The 18,648-nt window shown below is 38.0% G+C and overlaps 1 protein-coding gene across 1 annotated transcript in view; it reads left to right on the plus strand.

Moving 5' to 3' along the window:
* The first annotated feature begins 548 nt into the window (after window positions 1–548).
* LOC107748732 (ATPase phospholipid transporting 9B) overlaps window positions 549–18,648 on the plus strand; it is a 42,868-nt gene continuing 24,768 nt past the window's right edge. The window contains exons 1-11 of the mRNA XM_016563678.1: window positions 549–631; window positions 3,723–3,893; window positions 8,559–8,709; window positions 9,365–9,478; window positions 9,573–9,681; window positions 10,504–10,562; window positions 10,950–11,001; window positions 12,612–12,706; window positions 13,817–13,897; window positions 16,686–16,761; window positions 17,904–17,980. Coding sequence (XP_016419164.1) covers window positions 552–631; window positions 3,723–3,893; window positions 8,559–8,709; window positions 9,365–9,478; window positions 9,573–9,681; window positions 10,504–10,562; window positions 10,950–11,001; window positions 12,612–12,706; window positions 13,817–13,897; window positions 16,686–16,761; window positions 17,904–17,980 — 1,065 coding nt within the window. The 5' untranslated portion in view covers window positions 549–551. The remainder of the gene's footprint in view (window positions 632–3,722; window positions 3,894–8,558; window positions 8,710–9,364; window positions 9,479–9,572; window positions 9,682–10,503; window positions 10,563–10,949; window positions 11,002–12,611; window positions 12,707–13,816; window positions 13,898–16,685; window positions 16,762–17,903; window positions 17,981–18,648) is intronic.

Raw genomic sequence — 18,648 nt, forward strand, 5'->3', positions numbered from 1 at the left:
TTATAACGAATAAAAAGTACACCAGGTTTGCTTTTCTGTCTGCACATCAGTATTTTTACATGGAACAACTGAGGTGGTGTCTCAAACACGCTGACTGAACTGGATTTATTTCTAAGATGCAATATTGCTGCCACCCTCAATAAATAAATCTCAAACAAAATATTTTTGTTTGTGTCACCTTACTTGTATTTTGTAACTATATGTGCTTCACTCTTTATCTCTTTCTGTCTCTCGGTATTTGTCTGTGTTGTGACATAAACTTGAGTCAGACATTGTTATTTAAAAAAAATAATGATGTCATTATATTACTGTTATTTAAATACAAAATGTTGGCCTCATTTGGGCACACAAGCCTTCAAAGAACGGCAAGACAACACTGGTAAGATGCCTAATGTGAAATAATCCATCAACGGAAGCCCATAACTTCAACCAAGTAAGATATTAAAGCACCATAAAATAAAATACCTTCAGAATCACATTTCCAGATTACAGCAGATATCTCCCCTCACTCTAGTCCGGACGTGACGACATTCGTACGTAACCGAGCAAAGATGGCAGACAGCATCCCTCTGAATCCTGTACGGAAGAATTCGAGAAAAACTGCGTATTATAATGCTGGCAGACCTACCAGGTATGTAGACGGATGCATATTCATCTCAAACACCTCTTTTAAACACAAGACAGTCATTTGAGTTGTTACAATAACGTATGTGTTGATATTGGGTTTGTTTATGCCACGGTTCCGGGGTTGAGTGCTAACGGGCTAACGCTAGCGGCAGTGTAAATTCAGCAGCGCGAGCTGTCAGTGTCAGATTACAGTTGATAGGACATGAGAGGATACAAGACTCCCCGAGAGATGTGATATAATCATGTGAGATGTTTGTCACTTCGGTTCCTACTCGGGAGACGTCTTAGGTACATTCATTGAGGCGTATTATAACACGCTCATGAGATATTCAGTAGGTGTAAGTACATGTATGGAGCGTCTCATATAAAATAACATAGAATATGTATATAGAACGTTCCAGAACATTCATTAAACATCACAAAGCATCCAAAACACAATTCCCGTTCATAAAATATGTCCTAAGCTTTTGGTTTATCATTAGACCATCTTATGAGGCTTTGTTCCATCTATAGCATATCTCATACCTTAGGTATATGGCGAAAACATGCCATGTTCTTGTGATGCTGAGCTTGACAAGATATCGCTGCAAACTGTTTTCCCACGGTTTATGCGAGGCAAAGATGTCAAAGATATTCATTTAGAAACTAATGTCCATCTGGTTTTCCTGAACCGCATAAACAGCCTAACAGCAGACAGGATCTGTATTTATGGCATCCAGCTGTTTGTCAAATGCTGACAGTCTAAGGACCACTTGTGGCATTGCTGCTTGAGAGTATGGACCAAAACCAAAGTGCTTGCTTAATTTGATTTCATTGTTTGGGGTAATGCTATTGCACATAATCACTTTGTGAATCGTTTTGTGTTTTATTGAGGAGGAAAGAGGAGAGCAGAAGAACTGACCACAGTTAGGAGAGATTAATTGGACCACCAGCTATGTTTGGCTCGTACTTTGCTTATTCTGATGTCCTTCTTGATTTATATGGGTGGTTAAGCAGATTTGATGGTGATCTGATTTCTTTTATCATACAATTGAATACAAATATCAGTGGTGGGCCTGCGGGCTTCGAATCTCTTGCATTGGCCCTGCTAGACTGTATCATTTTATGATTACAACGGTCAGCTAACTTAGTTGTCCTTATTTGTATTATTACATCCATTCTGCTTGACCGCTGTCGAGACGGGTTAACCTAAAAGCATTTTTAATGGACATCAAAGGCTAAAATCCACATAGACACAAGTCAGAGTGATGTGTTTTTGTTGACATACCTCAATAATAACTTGCCTATTGTGGCAGGAACCGATTAGCCTTTGTAGAGCTGATATTTGTCATTTCCCATTAGTTCAAAGTCTCTTATAATGGTGAATCTCACGAAACTTGTCAAGAACATGTCTGGACCATATTTCACGCCAAACTCAAAAGAAATCAATGAGAAATTATTATGCAGAGCCAGCTTTAAGTAAGCCATGCGTAGGTTGATTTCTGTGCATCCAGACCACAGACTTACACATTTAATGAAAATGTGCCTAAATTGTACTCACCTCAGGCCATCTAAGTTGCCATCAGAATAAGAGTTCAATCAGCTGACTAAAACATCATGATAATGCACAAGTAATCCACTCGACTAGTTTTAACTTGAAACTATTTCTGGCCAAAACACATGTCTTAATGTTAGGGTTGTTTCTTACAAACATGCAGCTTTTCGTTTCACAAGACATTAATAATTAATTGATAGACTGGATTATTTCTCATTCTGATGGCACCCATTCACTGCAGAGGATCCATTGGGGGAACAAGTGATGTAATGCTAAATTTATCCAAATCTGTTCCGATGAAGAAACAAATTCATCTTCTACTGTATATTTAGATATCTTGGATGTGTAAATTTTCATTTTTAGGTGAACTGTTCCTTTAATAACCTGAGCGATTTCTGTTTCTCCATTGAAAGTCCATTCCACCAAATATAGCTATTTGAATCAGGATTCAAAAATGCATAGTAAACAGTCCATATAAATTAAGCAGTTTAATCCACGTGTTCTAAGTCACTTTATATGATGAACAGATTAAATTTAGGCTATTGTTTACATATAAACATTGATCAACACATATGCGTAGAGCACATTAAATATGGTCAAACATGCTTGATTTTTAAGCAAATTTAGTGGTGATCTGATTTCTTTTATCATACAGTTCAGTAAGTGCAGTAATCTTCACTACACAATGTGGGCGTTCGGTGTGTTGCGGAGGATCAAATATGATTCACACTCTCTGAACTCTCAAATGTATTTCTTCCTGATTCATTCTTTTAGAGGAAAAGGGAGTGTTGCTTTTAAAATCCCTAGGACTAGAGTTTGTGATTGTTAATGTCCTCCATTGTAAGTGTATTACGCGTCTTTAATAATTTAACAGACACAATATCACTACCTGAGGAGACCTGTTCAGTCAGCACAGTTTGAGGCTGGTAGGTATTTTTATGTTTTTTTTTGTGTTCAACTGCAAAAGGCTCTCAGTGTTTACAGTGGTCACAGAGGCCTAATTGCATGAATTAAATCTATCCACAGACAGCTCTAGAGTGAAAAGAGAGCGTGCAGGTTTTGACGCTAAGGCTAAAGTGGATCTGGTGTAGAAACGGCCAGGCTTTTGTGTGGGTGGAAGTTGATATCCTCTCGGGACGTCGGCTGTTTCAGAGTGTCACAATAGCATTCTGCTGATCTGGGTTTGAGACTCGTCTCAATAAATGAGGAACACAGTGTGAGAGAGGAACAAATCCCTCGACTTCTGCAATTTTTGTTCCACTCATTCATGTAGGCGCCTTTAAAAATGCCCTTATTTCATTGCATAATGTCTTTTTTCAATTTGAGAGGTAATAATGAAAGTAGGAATGCTGTTTTGGGAAACAAACAGTGTCTGTTTATTACATTTGTGACGTGACATCTTAATTTGAAACAAAATCTATGCTCTTTTTGTAGTTTAGCAGATTATTTACCTTTTTGTTAATTTATATAAATGAAAAAGTCTATACAACTTTTATAATTCATAATAATTATTATGATGCTTAACATCATCTTTTTTTGTTTTAATGTTACAATGTTTCAGGTATCAGATTGAAGACGAATCCTCGAACCTTGATGAGATGCCCTTGATGATGTCAGAGGAAGCTTTTGAAAACGATGAAAGTGACTATCAGACGCTGCCCAGAGCCAGAGTGAGTCAGAGGACTGGGCTGGGCTGGTTCCTCTGTGGTGGATGGAAGGTCCTGTGCACCAGGTAACAGGCCACGTGAGAGCTCGTATTAATATTTAAGCATTAAAATGTTACCTTCAATATCTAAGTGCTCTTAAAGGATTAGTTTACCCAAAAATGAAAATTAGCTCATGTTTTACTCCCCCTCAAAGCATCCTAGGTGTATATGACTTTCTTCTTTCAGACGAATCCAATCGAAGTTACATTAAAAATGGTCCTTGCTCTTCCAAGCGTTAGAATGGCAGTAGGTGGGTGTTTTTTTCAACAGTCCAAAAGTAGTCAAATAAAGCGCATCCATTCATAAAACGTGCCTCACACGGCTCTGGGGGTCAATAAAGGCCTCCTGTAGTGAATCGATGCGTTTTTTAAGAAAAATATCCATATTTAAAGCGTTATAAACACTTTTCTCTCACTTCCGCTAACTGTCGTAGGCAGAAGCCGTTCCGGGCGGATGACGTAGGATGTCGGCGTAGTGCATGCACCGGTGATTAGTGACGAATGCAGAAGTGGGACGGAGAGACAGCGAAACAAAACGCCGGTCACAAATTAGAAGCACAAAACAAGGATTTGTAAAGAAAAATGTCAGTGGATTTCGATATAAGCCAAGAGGAGACTGGCTTTCTTTTGCTAAAATAAGGAAACTTCCTTTGCTCCTGTAAACCAACTCGTGAGACTAGTATATCTCACAGGCGTGTGCGCTGCGCATGCGTCCTACGTCATCCGCCCGCGACAGCTTCCGCGTATGACAGTTAGCAGAAGTGAGAGAAAACTGTTTATAACATTTTAAATATTGATATTTTTCTTACAAAAATGCATCGATTCGCTACAGGAGGCCTTTATTCACCCCCGGAGCCGTGTGAGGCACGTTTTATTATGGATGGATGTGCTTTATTTGTCTACTAGAGAGACTGGAAAACTGGGTCGGGCTTTCTGGGATGGTGCTCAAATGGTTCAAGTCATACTTAGAAGGGAGAGGTTATTATGTGAGTATAGGAGAGCATAAGTCAAAGTGGACGTCCATGACATGCGGAGTCCCACAAGGCTCAATTCTTGCACCGCTCTTGTTTAGCCTGTATATGCTCCCACTAAGTCAAATAATGAGAAAGAACCAAATTGCCTATCACAGCAATGCTGATGATACCCAGATTTACCTAGCATTCTCGCCAAATGACTACAGCCCCATTGACTCCCTCTGCCAATGCATTGATGAAATTAACAGTTGGATGTGCCAAAACTTTCTTCAGTTAAAGAAGGAGAAAACTGTCATTTGCATTTGGAAACAAAGATGAAATTTTCAAGGTCATTGCATACCTTGACTCTAGGGGTCAAACAACTAAAAATCAAGTCAAGAATATTGGTGTGATTCCTGTAGCTCATACAGAATGCTGCTGCCGTGATTCTGACAAGAACCAGAAAATCTAAGCATATCACACCAGTCCTCAGGTCCTTACACTGGCTTCCAGTTACATTTAGGATTGATTAGTTAATCGTTACATCCCTACTCAATGGCCTAGGACCTAAATAAATTGCAGATATGCTTACTGAATATAAACCTAACAGACCACTCAGATCATTAGGATTAATGATTATTTTACTTCCTTTTATTTAAAGCACTTTGAATTCTCATTGTGTATGAAATGTGCTATATAAATAAACTTGCCTTGCCTTGCCTTACGGACTGTTGAAAAAAAAAAACACCTGCCTACTGCCATTCTATCGCTTGGAAGAGCAAGGATCATTTTTAATATAACTCCAATTGGAATCGTCTGAAAGAAGAAAGTCATATACACCTAGGATGCCTTCAGGGTGAGTAAAACATGGGCTAATTTTTATTTTTGGGTGAACTAACCCTTTAAATTAGTCATTTAGAATTAGTATTTTGTCTATCTAGCATGAACCACTTTTTTAACTTGACTGTGTGTCACAAAAATGCAATACATAATGCATTGGTTATCTGATGGATACTTACAAAGACCAGCAATTAAAAAATATCATGAGAACCTGTTCTTTGTGAATGGCCTTTGATTTAAAACTCGACTGCATATAGTTTGGTCTTGACTGTAAAGGCCTGTTCATGTCAAGGGCGATAATTATAACTATAAAGTTTTATTAAGCATTCTAATTCTATCAGAACAGGGAAGTCCATACCTCATTTGTAACCATAAGGCAGTGTGTCCACCAAAGCATTTTTAACTAGCTGAAAATGCCTAGCTGTGAGTGCTTGAGAGCGCTTCTGCGGTGCAGCATTTTATTTATTTATTTATTTTTTTCAGTTAAGACACTTTGGGTGCAATGATATGGAATATCCGCAGAAGTGTAACTAGTATATTAAAATGTTGACACAATATAAAGTACTTGATCTGGCCCTTGTTTTAAATGATTTTGTTCCGTTGTTGTGCTTCTTGTTGTCGTCTGTTGCTGTTGTACAAGGAGGATGTGGAATTTGTCCTGCCCATCCTCTACTTTGATTGGACGGCTGACTAAAAATTGACAGTGATGAGCGCTGCGTTTTCTTTCATTCTTCATCAATAATCTTCAACTCTCGGTGGCGAGAAAAAAAACGCTGAGCAATGCTCCTGGCATTTAAAAAAACGTGCGCTTCAATTGAAAACAGTTGAAAAAAATATGGAAAAATGCTTTGGTGGACACGTGGCCTAACAACACAGGGGAACGTTATTGTTGAAATCACATTAAGATTTTTTTTTTCTAGTTGAAGAGTGATAAAAACAAAAAAGAGCTCAATCTTTTAAAGCAGCAGACAACAGAACTGTGGTGCATGCTTTTAATAAACAAAGTTACTGCACCTTGTTGTGGATTATGATTTTTTTCAATGACATGAAAATAAAATTGTCTTTGAATTGTCTTTATTTGTGGGCTTTTATCAGAAAAGATGGATATATGTGATTGCTTGTGATTTTATTTGATTAATATATCATGTTATTAATTTGATTTTGTTTTTTAATTGATTGACAGTCTAGATAGACAGATAGATGTTTTTCTGAAACCATCTTGGCCTTCACCTTTTGTTAATAAAATGTCACCATTGTCATGGAGCCTATTGTGTGTGTATGTAGTGCTTGTGCCAGGTTGGCTCAGCTCCTTTCTAACGCACCGGTAACTGTGCATGAAATACACACACAAGCACAGGTCCTGTTTTTTGGTTGAGGTGCTCTCTGCGCATCATCAGTCAGAAGGTCAAACACGCCAACCGAAAATTTGCTTATCCAGCCAACGATGTCAACAAGCTGAATGTCTATTTTGGACTTGCATTCCCACAATATCTCAATGCCTTTTGTGTGGCATCAGTGACATATATTAGTCATTTATTGTTATGAAAGTGTGTGTGCTTGACTCTTCTCCACTTATGCGCTACATTATCAGCAGCGCATCTCAATTGTAAGCTGGGTATTGATTTTTTTTTTCTTCTCCTAATGAACAAATGGGATTTCGCACAGCTGACCAGTTTGCTGCTTTCCAGTAATTTTCTGTGTGCTTAGGCAAAGGATTATGAAATCAACAAATAATTCAAGCAGAATAACTTTGCTTATTCAAACGGCCCTATTATTTGAACTACATTCATTTGAGCAAATAATCTCTCTTATGAATCAGGGCGCTGGCACTTACAGACAGGAGACAGAAGGGGCCAACACAAATATATATATTTTTTTTTTTCAAGGTTTATGTAATTTAGTTCAGTGCCAGCCAAACCAATCGCCATGACTGTGTACACTGCGCAGAGTACCGGCAGAGTACCGTCACGCCGTTCACCGGGGATGGCAACCGCTAGAATATAAAATGAATATGAAGGTCAACAAAGTGTTTGGCGCTCTCTCTGACCTTCACAGCGAATCAGAGCTTTCGTTTTAGTAGGGAGGGGTTTATTTGGCAGGGGGTGACAGAGGACGTCATCTACAGGTTTGTTGTTCTCTTTAGGTATCGCAAGGACTGCATAGAATCTGCAGCCTCAGATGATTTTTGAAATGTTTGTCGTTCACAAAATGATATGCATCCTCAACTCCCTTGCTTATTTACTTTCTAGACTTTATTCTAATCAATAAGTGTAGTATTTTCAGTTGACTAACCCACTTTTCATAAGGCTTCTTGGTTTTACTATGCACAGTTCATCATTTGTCAAATATTTCATATTACGGAAGCAAAATGAGTTTGTGATCAGAAATCCACATTTAAATCCATCTCAAAACTTTCCCTTCACATCCGTACTCTTCTTTTACTGTTTTCTAGCTCTACCGTTTCAGTCTTCTTGGTGGAAGTGTTCTGTGTATCTGCTTAAAGTTCAAGTCAAACTAGACTGAGCTAGGCTGTCTTCGCTCTCTGTAACATCACTTACAATAATGTTGCATTAACGTCAGTTGTATTTCAAGTGGAATCAACTGGATACGCGCGGCTGGTGATGAATTCCGCAAAAGGTCTCAGTGTTCGTTTTCAAGAGCGTTTTAAGTGATTAACAGGGTGATAATTCAAGAAAATCACCGGTTTTCAGTGCAACCCTTAAATTAGGAGTAATGACCAGCCTTGATATTTGTTAATTATTCGGTCAGGGATATTTTTAAATAAAGACCATTTACTGGAATCCAGGCCTGAACTGCGCCTGTAGCACTGTGTCCTCCTTTAAGTGAATTTGTCTAATCACTGGATGATCTTTTTCCTCCCGTGGTCTCTGTCACGCAGCTGTTGCGAATGTCTGGTTCACACATGTCGCAGGAAGAAGGAGCTGAAAGCTCGGACGGTGTGGCTGGGGCATCCTGAGAAATGTGAAGAGAAGTACCCCAAAAATGCCATCAAGAATCAGAAATACAACATTGTCACTTTTGTGCCAGGGGTAAGGCAGTATAAACTATCTCTGCATGTTTTTTTTGGTTTCCGAGAGTGCTAAAATTGAGCTAAAAAGAAGAATATTTTGTTTAATATTTGTGAAATTTTGTATTGCTGTTTTTATATATTTGTTATTTTATCAGTATTATTTATAATTAATTTCATTTTTATGTTTTTATTTTAGTCTTAGTCTTTTATTTGACATTTTCTTTTCAAATGTGCAGAACTCTTTTTTTTGTGCAGCTCTCGCTAGGCTGTTTAAAGTGAAATCTCTACCCATTGTACGCACAACAGATTTGCTCAGTAATCAGGTTAATGTGTAACTAGCTGTGAAGTAAGGGGGTGTAACAGCAATCTAACGTATCTTTTTCCACTGAGTGTGTAAGTGATCTACTGTATTATGACTGCTGGCGATGTCTTATTCAGTGGAACGCGCCTTCTGTATGTGCCCTTGGCAAAGAATTTGCAGCTTGTATGATTAATTATGTATAAGCCAATCAGGTGTACCTCCAAAAGCTGTGTTAGAATGTTATGTGTATGTATTACTGTCAATTACCTTACATTTTTTGATTCAATTTGTCATGGTTATATGATCAAATCTTCATCAAATATAAGGCATGATGATTATTTATTTTTGGTGCTTTCTCTTTCTTTTGTTTTAGGTTCTTTACCAGCAGTTTAAGTTCTTCCTCAACTTGTATTTTTTGGTAGTGGCTTGTTCTCAGTTTGTTCCATCGCTGAAGATAGGATATTTGTACACCTACTGGGCCCCGCTGGTGAGTACATCTAACCATACAAAGATGGGAGTTGAACACAAAAATGTAATTTCAATCATCATTCTTGTTGTTCCTTTTTTTTCTTGTTGTCTAGGGCTTTGTGTTAGCTGTCACCATGGTGAGAGAGGCAGTTGACGAAGTTCGGCGCTGCAGGAGAGATAAAGAGATGAATTCCCAGCTGTACAGTAAACTCACAGTGAGAGGTGACCACAATATGACACATCCTGATGATATTATGCCATATACACAGATCATCCTGTTTGAGCTCCATTGACTCCAAGGGGGGGGGGATTTGTGCTGTTTTAGACATCTAAAATTGTTTATTTCAGGTTTTGCACTTGTTGTAAAATAATGGAAATTATGCATTATATCATTGGTTTAATATAATCTCTATTGATCTTTTTATTAACATTTATTTCCTTTTTAGTGAAAGGGAGCTAAATAACATTAAATTATTGGGTTTGACTTACTTGTATTGATGTCACTCGTCTCACTGGTCAAACTACATCAAATAGCACAGAAAATATGCAATTCAGTAACTTTATGCAAATATGCAATTTATTAACTTTAGGAATATTGCATGTGTAATGGTCCATGCCTCTGTTTCACTCCTGGGCGACATGTCACTTGTTGATCTTCAATGATAATTCAATTTCACCATACAAAGAATGCAAATGACTTTTGTTAAACACCCTGTCTGGGTTTAATTTATGAATAAATTATCCATAAAAAATGTCTTTCTCCATCTAGTGGGAAACGGGTAATCTGCTTGGGGCTTTTGTCTGCGTGTGTGTGAAATCTTAGTGGCTCTGTTCAGTCTCAGTCAGCTCTAAATGTTCTGAGCAATTTTTAGAAAAATCACACAAACTGTTTATTCTTTTTGATATGTTAACTTTGTCAACCATAATATTTATCATTTTAAAAAGTGTATTTATTTAATATAAATTTGGACGCAGGGCTAATTTATTACCTACGGCTAAATAATTCATTTCTAATTACAATTATTTGTCCATCGTATTTTTCAGGGAAGGTCCAAGTAAAGAGCTCAGACATACAGGTTGGAGATTTAATCATTGTGGAGAAGGTTTGTTGTCCCTTTTTTTTTATCCCTTCCTCTCTTTTGTTGTTCAAGGTATCAGCATAAACTTGCTGCTATGTGATCCATCACATGAAATCCTGTCATTCTTTCAGTGGGACATTGTGTCTGTCTCTCCCCTCACTGTCTGTGGTTCGCTTTAATTGCTTGCTAGGGAAATGACCTTGTTCAATTATTCAACACAACGCTAAAATAGGACTAACGTTACAGAACTGGAGTCAATAACATACGTATATGCCCACATTATTGCTAAGTTCAGCATAACTAATATATTAATATCTCTTAAGATTCTAAGCTGCCTAGGTGGGCAAGTCTAGGTGGATAGTATGGAAACCCCATGTGCCTCTGACTGATGAGTAATGTTTTGTTTTATAGAATCAGAGAATTCCTGCTGATATGATTTTTCTGAGAACATCAGAGAAGAATGGTGAGTTTCACTCTTCACATACAAGCGAAGCTTTCAGGCGTTTCAGACGATAACTACTTGTGTCATTAGTCAGTGGTTTCAAACAGTGTGCCCGCAGGCACCTTGTAGCCCATATGGAACCTGTAGAGCTCATTCTATAAATAGAAGTTTTATTACTTAATTTTCTTATACATATAAAAAATTAGATAACAGTTGTTCTTAGCAAATTTATAAAGTCTTACAACAATTAGTTCATCGGATTAACTATGCACGTTCCACTAACGTTTTATAACCACAAAGTGTTCAAATGCTTTGTCTTAATTTTTAACAGTTTATCTATTGTTTTATCTTTTGATAAGGTAGATGTTTCTCTTGAAAAGTATACTTTAAGAGCCTCTTGGTTTTGATATTTTGTTGAAGTGAACACTGCTGGTGCTTCACTTACTAGCTTAAAGTGGCACTTTTAATTCTTGCATACTGAGTAACAATGTTCTCTGTGTGAGAGTGAGAGAGTGTGTATGATTACCAGTGTTTACCCGGCACTGAGCCATATAAATGACTTAAGTCACATTATGATACATTATTACAGTATTTTGGAGTGTACAGCTTTCTCCAGATGCTAAAATCAGAAGAGCTTTAAAAATGTTTTTGCTTTTATCTGATGTCCTTAAGCAGTGTTTCTGTTTTTTTTTGTTTTGTTTTTAAGCTGTGTAGACTCTATAGCTCTTTAAAGTTACTTAAATGTTAAGATTTTTAACAATTTGGAAAGAATATTTTAAAACACTTTTCAGTCTTTTATGTTCTAAATTTGAGCTTAATTCCATTTCTCATGTTTGCTTGTTAGAGTTTTTTTGGTATATAAATATTTTCAGATTTTCCATATCTATACATATTTTCAGAATTGATTAATTTTTGAATGGACAAAATGACAATTGGCTGGGTGTCAAAATGGACAATTAAATTGTCAATTAATGGACAATTAAAATATATATATTTTTTATTCGTTAACCATGTCTTAGTGAGCAGATGCTCTTATGAGTTGTATATGGAATACTGTAATGTGAAGAATATGTCTATATTTCACCCAGCATAATTTATTATCAAATTTTTACAGAAAGTCAGTGAAGTCTATTTTAGGGTCCTTTTTTAAAATGATTATAATCTTATCTATTACAATTCCCCCAATTTCTTTCTTTTCTTGAAATGCTATATATATATATATAAAATTGTTTTTTAAGAAATATGACCCAGACATGTTTTTACAGGTTGTGCCTCAGCAAGGTTTGATAATGTTGGTAATCTCAGTATATGGAGCATGATGAACACTGAAGCTTTTGCTCTGAGAGCTTAAAGACAATGACCTTTCCTGTCTACTGCCTACTGTTATATCAGTCTTGTCCAAGATCAATATGAACAATATGTTAAGCCTTCAGAGTTCTTTAGTGAATAGGGGCCAAGGTTTTGGCCCATAACAAATGCATCCTTCACGCATTTGTCTTTAGTCCTCTCACTTTTCTGTCTGTAAATAAAGATAATACACCAGAATAGATTATTGGATGTTGTCCAATATTTGATTTTTATATAAAGTATATCTTTTTCCGTCAGATTTAAGATAATGTTTTGTTTTCCAGGTTCGTGTTTTATTAGAACAGATCAGCTGGATGGAGAGACAGACTGGAAGCTGCGAATCACTGTTGCTTGCACTCAAAGACTTCCTGCCTTAGGGGTATGAGCCTCGTCTTGCACAAAAACAGTACATATTCGATATTGCCATGATTTTAATACCTGTTAATAATAAATTATACAAATATTTGGCAAGTGCAGCAAGCTTGACTTCTTGTATGAAATACAATGTTATGATCTAGTCCTAGTCTTTTACATTTAAGTCTATTAATGGTGCATTTATGCTTGGCACATATAAATGTTTTTATACCAAAGTAGTCTGTGAGTTGTGGAATAAATTGGACTTATGCTTTTTTTTCCCAATTGCTCAAAATAAAGTATATCATATGAAAAATAGTACAGTAAGATGATTCGAACTGTCAAAGACATCATCACCCATCTACTTCTGGAGCAAAAGCTGCTGCATCCCAAATCACATTTCAGCTCCTTCTGTTCTGTTCTCGGATGGGTCTGTAACTTTACCCCCGTAGGCAGTGAGTGATGTGTCCCACACTCAGACTCTCTCAGGCTGATGATACGAAGGCTCATGTTTGATATCACTGTGTATCTGATTTACTGGCCGGAGGGTTTGTTTCACATGGGCCGGTAACTTTACCCCAAGAGACAACTGGAATCCGCCAAACGGCCTGTCTCCCGGTGCCATCGGTGTGGAGATGACACTCACCTCGAGCAAGGGTTCACGTTTGTATTTGTCTTTCCGAAACCACTTAATGTGATCACAGAATTAAAATTTCAGCAAGTCGCCGAATGATTGCTGCAGTAAAGCAGCGGGAGCGGTCGGATCGGGTGTCTGGTGGGCTTGACGGTCAGATCGCTAAACATCCCTGTTTTTCATACTTGCGGACACGTCATCGAATGCAAAAGTCATTATAATTTGTAAGCAACCCGTCAAAGTTTCGTTTAGTTTTAATTACGTTGTTTTGTCTGCATTATCTGTTCTGTTTGAAATTCAGACTTGTGGCAGGATGTCAGAAGGGGCTTATTTTCATGAGAATCGCTCTGATTGCTAGTCGCTTTGAGTCCTGCCATAATACTCGCACGAACGAGAGGTCGAGTTTGGGCCGAGCCCAGAATTTAGTTCGTCGGATGACATTTCTGGTGCTGATTTATTGCATTCATGTTTTTTCTTGACCTTTTCGCTTGCTGTCCGCAGGATCTCTTCTCTGTCAGCGCGTACGTTTACGCCCAGAAGCCTCAGCTGGACATTCACAGTTTTGAGGGGAACTTCACAAGGGTAAGAAAAACTGCTGTTAATGAAGGAATTTTTACGAGGCTTCGTTTAGCATGAGCTGTGACGTCACGGCCCCAATTTAAACCCGCTGTTAGCTTTTTGTAGAGGTATTTAATGTTGTGTTGTTGCCCATTAAACTAAACCTAACCGCTGTTTTTAATTGCACATTAAAATAACATGGATTCTCAAAGTGTGCCTGTTCACATGACTATGAGCTGAAGTGTCTCTGGAATGTAAAACCGGCCAACGAGACGCATTCCTTGCAACACTGATGACATCACGGGTTGTTAGGCTCGCTCCCAGCCCATTGGCCGAGCACAGTTCCTTATTAACAGCAGATTAGCGCAGTACCGGAGAAGGAGAGAGGGAGGAAAAAAAGGAAAAAAGGGACCCCCCACATAAAGCCTGTCTTTGTTTGAAGTCTTCGCTCTTGGCCACACAGCATGCAGGGGCAGAAGATCACTTCCTGCGCTGAGTCACCCTCCTGAGCCTGCTTTCACAAATCTGCAGCTACAGGGACACACTTCCAAACACTGTTTCCCACAGTTCTTTACTACCCGCACACTTGCTGCACCTTATTGCCACTTCAGTGCTTTATTTATTTAAAGGAGTAGTTAATCCAAAAATGTTGCTATTACTTACTCACCGTTATGTTTTGAACTTTCTTACTTCTGTGGAACACAAAAGATGTGTTTTTGAAGAATATTCTCTATTACATATAATGAAAGTGGATGAGCACTAGGACTGTCAAGCTTAAAAATGACAAAAAGCACTGTAAAAGCCATTCAAGTTAGGAATGACATGAGGGTGAGTAAATGATAACAACATTTTCATTTCTGAGTGAACTGTCCCTTTAATAGTTTTATGGTTCCAATGTCAATAGCCCCTTACCATGACATTTTAATCCATTGATTAATCACTTGATTGATCGCTTCTGCTTGTATTATTCTCATTTGTAAGTCACTCTGGATACAACAATCTATAAATGTAAATGCGAATATGATTATTCTAAATGGCAGTCACGTGCACGCACATCTTTGTTAGTAGCTGAGAGGTCAGTCCATTTCAGTCCTGATGCCTGCGCGTTCACTGCTAATTTTATTTACTCTTGTCTGTATGCCTCTGTATTTAAACAGGTGTGAGTGTGGGTTTATTTAGCTATACAATGGGGAAATTCGGCGACATTCTCGTTTGGAGATAAAACAATTGCATAATGATTTATAAATGAAAACTTTTCTTTTAGTGGTAGGTTATGGTTTAGGGTTGATTTCTACTATTAGCTTTATATACAGTTCATGAAGTTATACATATATAAAGTTTGCGGTCTGCACGGTTTTTAAAGTCTTTAATGCTCACGAAGGCTGCATTTATTTGATTAAATATACAGTATTATTACAAATTTTAAAAACTGTTACAACAGTTGTGCTGCTAAATGTTTTTAGCAAAACCTTGATACAGTTTTTTTTTTAAGGATTCTTTAATGAATAGAAAGTTCAAAAGAACAGAATTTATTTGAAACACACACACACACACACACGGAGAGAGAGACCCCAAACCAAACTGTGGTAGTGTAAAAATAATGAAATAAATAAATATATCTTGATTTTTATAGCTAAATAAATGTATTTGCTGTAAATGTATTTGCTGTAGTTCACCCAAAGATGAAAATGATGTCATAATCTACGTCGTTTCTTCTGTTGAACACATTAGAAGATATTTTGAAGAATATTTGTACTCAAACAATTTTGATGAGCATTAACTTCCATTGTAGGGACAAAAACAGAGATATTTCTCAAAATATCGTCTTTTATCTTCCAGATAAAGAATAGAGTCATACGGGTTTAGAACAATAAATAATGACAACATTTTCATTTTTGGATGAGCTATTCCTTTAAGTTATGACCGTTTTATGACTTAAATATGATGCAGCCAAATGTTTCTCATTAAACTGTCAGATTCACTGCTGCAGAAAAGAATTATGAATGCACATCTTGGAACTGTTTCTTTCCATGTTAACTAAAACTTATAATTATACTTAAAAGTTTCATAGAAGTTTTATCGTAAGTATGGAATTATGATTTATGGGTTAAAACACTCCCATTTCTTTGAGCCTTATCACTGATAAAAGGCATTTTCTCTTCATGAACCTCTTTCCAGTTTTAGCCAATCTGACAGGCTGGCATTGCTACATCTGTTGGCCAGAAAAAGACAAATGACAAGAACAAGTGGGCCGTCTTAAATAGAGGACACATCTCTCTTGCTATCTGCGACAATGCGCATGTCTCGGCAGCTGCAATGTGTGTGGCCCTCTTTCTCACTGTATATTATGCCCTACTGACAGAGGATAATTAGATATCATCCGTATTCACCCAGCCGCAACATGTTATGTGGAAAAAAGCATTTAAAGATTTAATTTCTGTGCTTCTACCCTGATTTATGGCCTGTTCTGTTCTGCTCAGCACAGAGCGTGCTAACACTAAACGAGGCCTTATTATGATGTTCAGCATGGCGCTGTTTTTGTAAACAAGGCAAATCAAGTCAAACCGATTTCACCGTTCCCTCTAAATGGACTGTGTCGCTTAACCGGGCATTAGTGTAATTCAATCCGCCGTCTAATTCCCTACTTACCGTTCGTCGTGATGAAAGTTCATCAATTCATTATTTGTGCTTTGAGTCTTTGTCATTTTTATTGACCTGCTTTTTAAAGGCCATAATTGATAACCGCTTTTTCCTGTGCTAGATAACCATGAAATCAAAACAGACTGGACTAATGTACGACCTCTGTCCCCAGGAGGACTGTGACCCTCCCATCCACGAGAGCTTGAGCATTGAGAACACCCTGTGGGCCAGCACTGTGGTGGCATCTGGTAAGCAAAGTCTTTTCCAGCCCCAAATTTCTTTCATGGAAATATAAGAAAAGCACAAGCCTCAGAGGTCTGAAATATTCATCACAGGTCAAATATCTTTTGAGTTTATTGTGTTGTAGAAGAGTGTGCCGTTGATACCGAGGCGATCCGCCAGCATCACTCAAGACCCCCTTCGTTCTCCCGTTTGTTTGTCACTTGAGATCGCCAGACTCATCTGCTACTATTCAAACAATCTCATGAGCAGAGAAATATGAGGAGCCGTTAATGGGAAGCCAAAGTGTCTGGCTTTTTGCAGTCCTGTCCCTGCGGTGTCAATGAAACATGTCCCTAAAGAACAGGTCCGAGATCGGTTTTTGCCACTACGCTTTCTCCAACATCTCCTAGGGGTCTGTTGTTTAGAATCTGATCCCAGTCCAACAATAATAGCCGGACTATTCCTTTAAGCGGCCTGCGTTTGTGCCAGCAATCGGCCCTTCATTGATCTGTGGTTGCCCCTGTCTTGGTTCTCCAGGGGTTTTTAGAGGTTCTTCTTATTCCCCACCATGGTGTGACCTTCAGCCGGAGAAAGTCCTTCCATATCTCCCCACAAAGTCCATATCTTCCATATCTCCCCACCACAGTCTGGTGACGTCATCCCATCCAACTGAGCAGACCCAACACAAAACACCATGGGGCGAGTAACCGATATGCCCTGTAGTCCTAGCCCATTAAAGACCCCCTTGAGGGCAGCCTAGGTTTCGTTGCTTTCCAAACATGAAACAATATGTCGAACTTAAAGAAATCAAGAAATATTTAAGCACGTTTTATATTGTGTTACTGTGTTTAAACAAAAGTTGGACTTCGCCGCTTCCTCGTTTAGCGGTGAGGCCGCATACTCCATCAGTAATTAGTTTACTTTAATGAATCAGTCCATTACCAAAGCAGCACCATTGATCTGACTATAATAGGCCTCATTGTAATGGTTTATTTCTGGGTGTCCCACATATTGAATCATTTGTCTGAGTCTCAGCTGCATCCGTTAACTGGAAACACACTTTTTGAGCTAATTGTTCATTAGGCTGGCCAGAGACACACGGCCGGTTTATTTGTCGTCGTCCGTTTGCAATCAGTCATCCCATTTGTTCTTTTTTTTTTTTTTTCAGGTACTGTCATAGGTGTGGTCATATATACGGGAAAAGAAATGAGAAGCGTGCTAAACACGTCGCAGTCCAAAAACAAGGTGGGTTTGTTTGTCGTTGTTTGTGTTTATAAATTAAATACTTGGTTTCTTTAATTAGATTTCCATCCAAAGGCTAATTGTTTGAAGAAGAAAAAACACAATTTAATGACATATAAGTATGAGCTGTGATATCTGCAGTTGCAGTCAATACACACTAGACATTGCCCAGAGACTGTTTTTCCCTTTAACCTTTCAATATAAACTTGAAACGAAGCGAATAAAAATAGCGAACCGTTGAGGTGGTTTTCAGCCCTGATCTTAGTGACGAATTTGGACCTGTCGATGTGAAAGGACAACCCCAGAGAGATTAATCTAGAGGGAAATTAACCAACCAAGGGCTTGCGTGACATTTGTGGCAGAGCCTTAATCCTGCAGAATTCCCCTTAATGATTAGATACAGTGGACGTCAATGCTGTAAAAGTAAACTTAAAAACGTCAAATCCCATTACACTCATTACCCCTCCCTTAACTGACCCCTGCTGTCTTTGGCTTTTTTTTTTTTTTACACTTATCCACATGGTTCAGAGCTCTGACACTGTTTTACTTGTATGTGCACTGCTGTTCAAAAATGTGGGGTCGATAAGATTTTGTAATGTTTTTAAAAGAAGTCTCTTGTGCTCAACAAGGCTGCATTTATTTGATAAAAAATACAGTACAACTGTGACATT

Source organism: Sinocyclocheilus rhinocerous, unplaced genomic scaffold (assembly GCF_001515625.1).
Source record: "Sinocyclocheilus rhinocerous isolate Xijiao unplaced genomic scaffold, SAMN03320098_v1.1 scaffold499, whole genome shotgun sequence".
Taxonomy (NCBI): Eukaryota; Metazoa; Chordata; class Actinopteri; order Cypriniformes; family Cyprinidae; genus Sinocyclocheilus; species Sinocyclocheilus rhinocerous.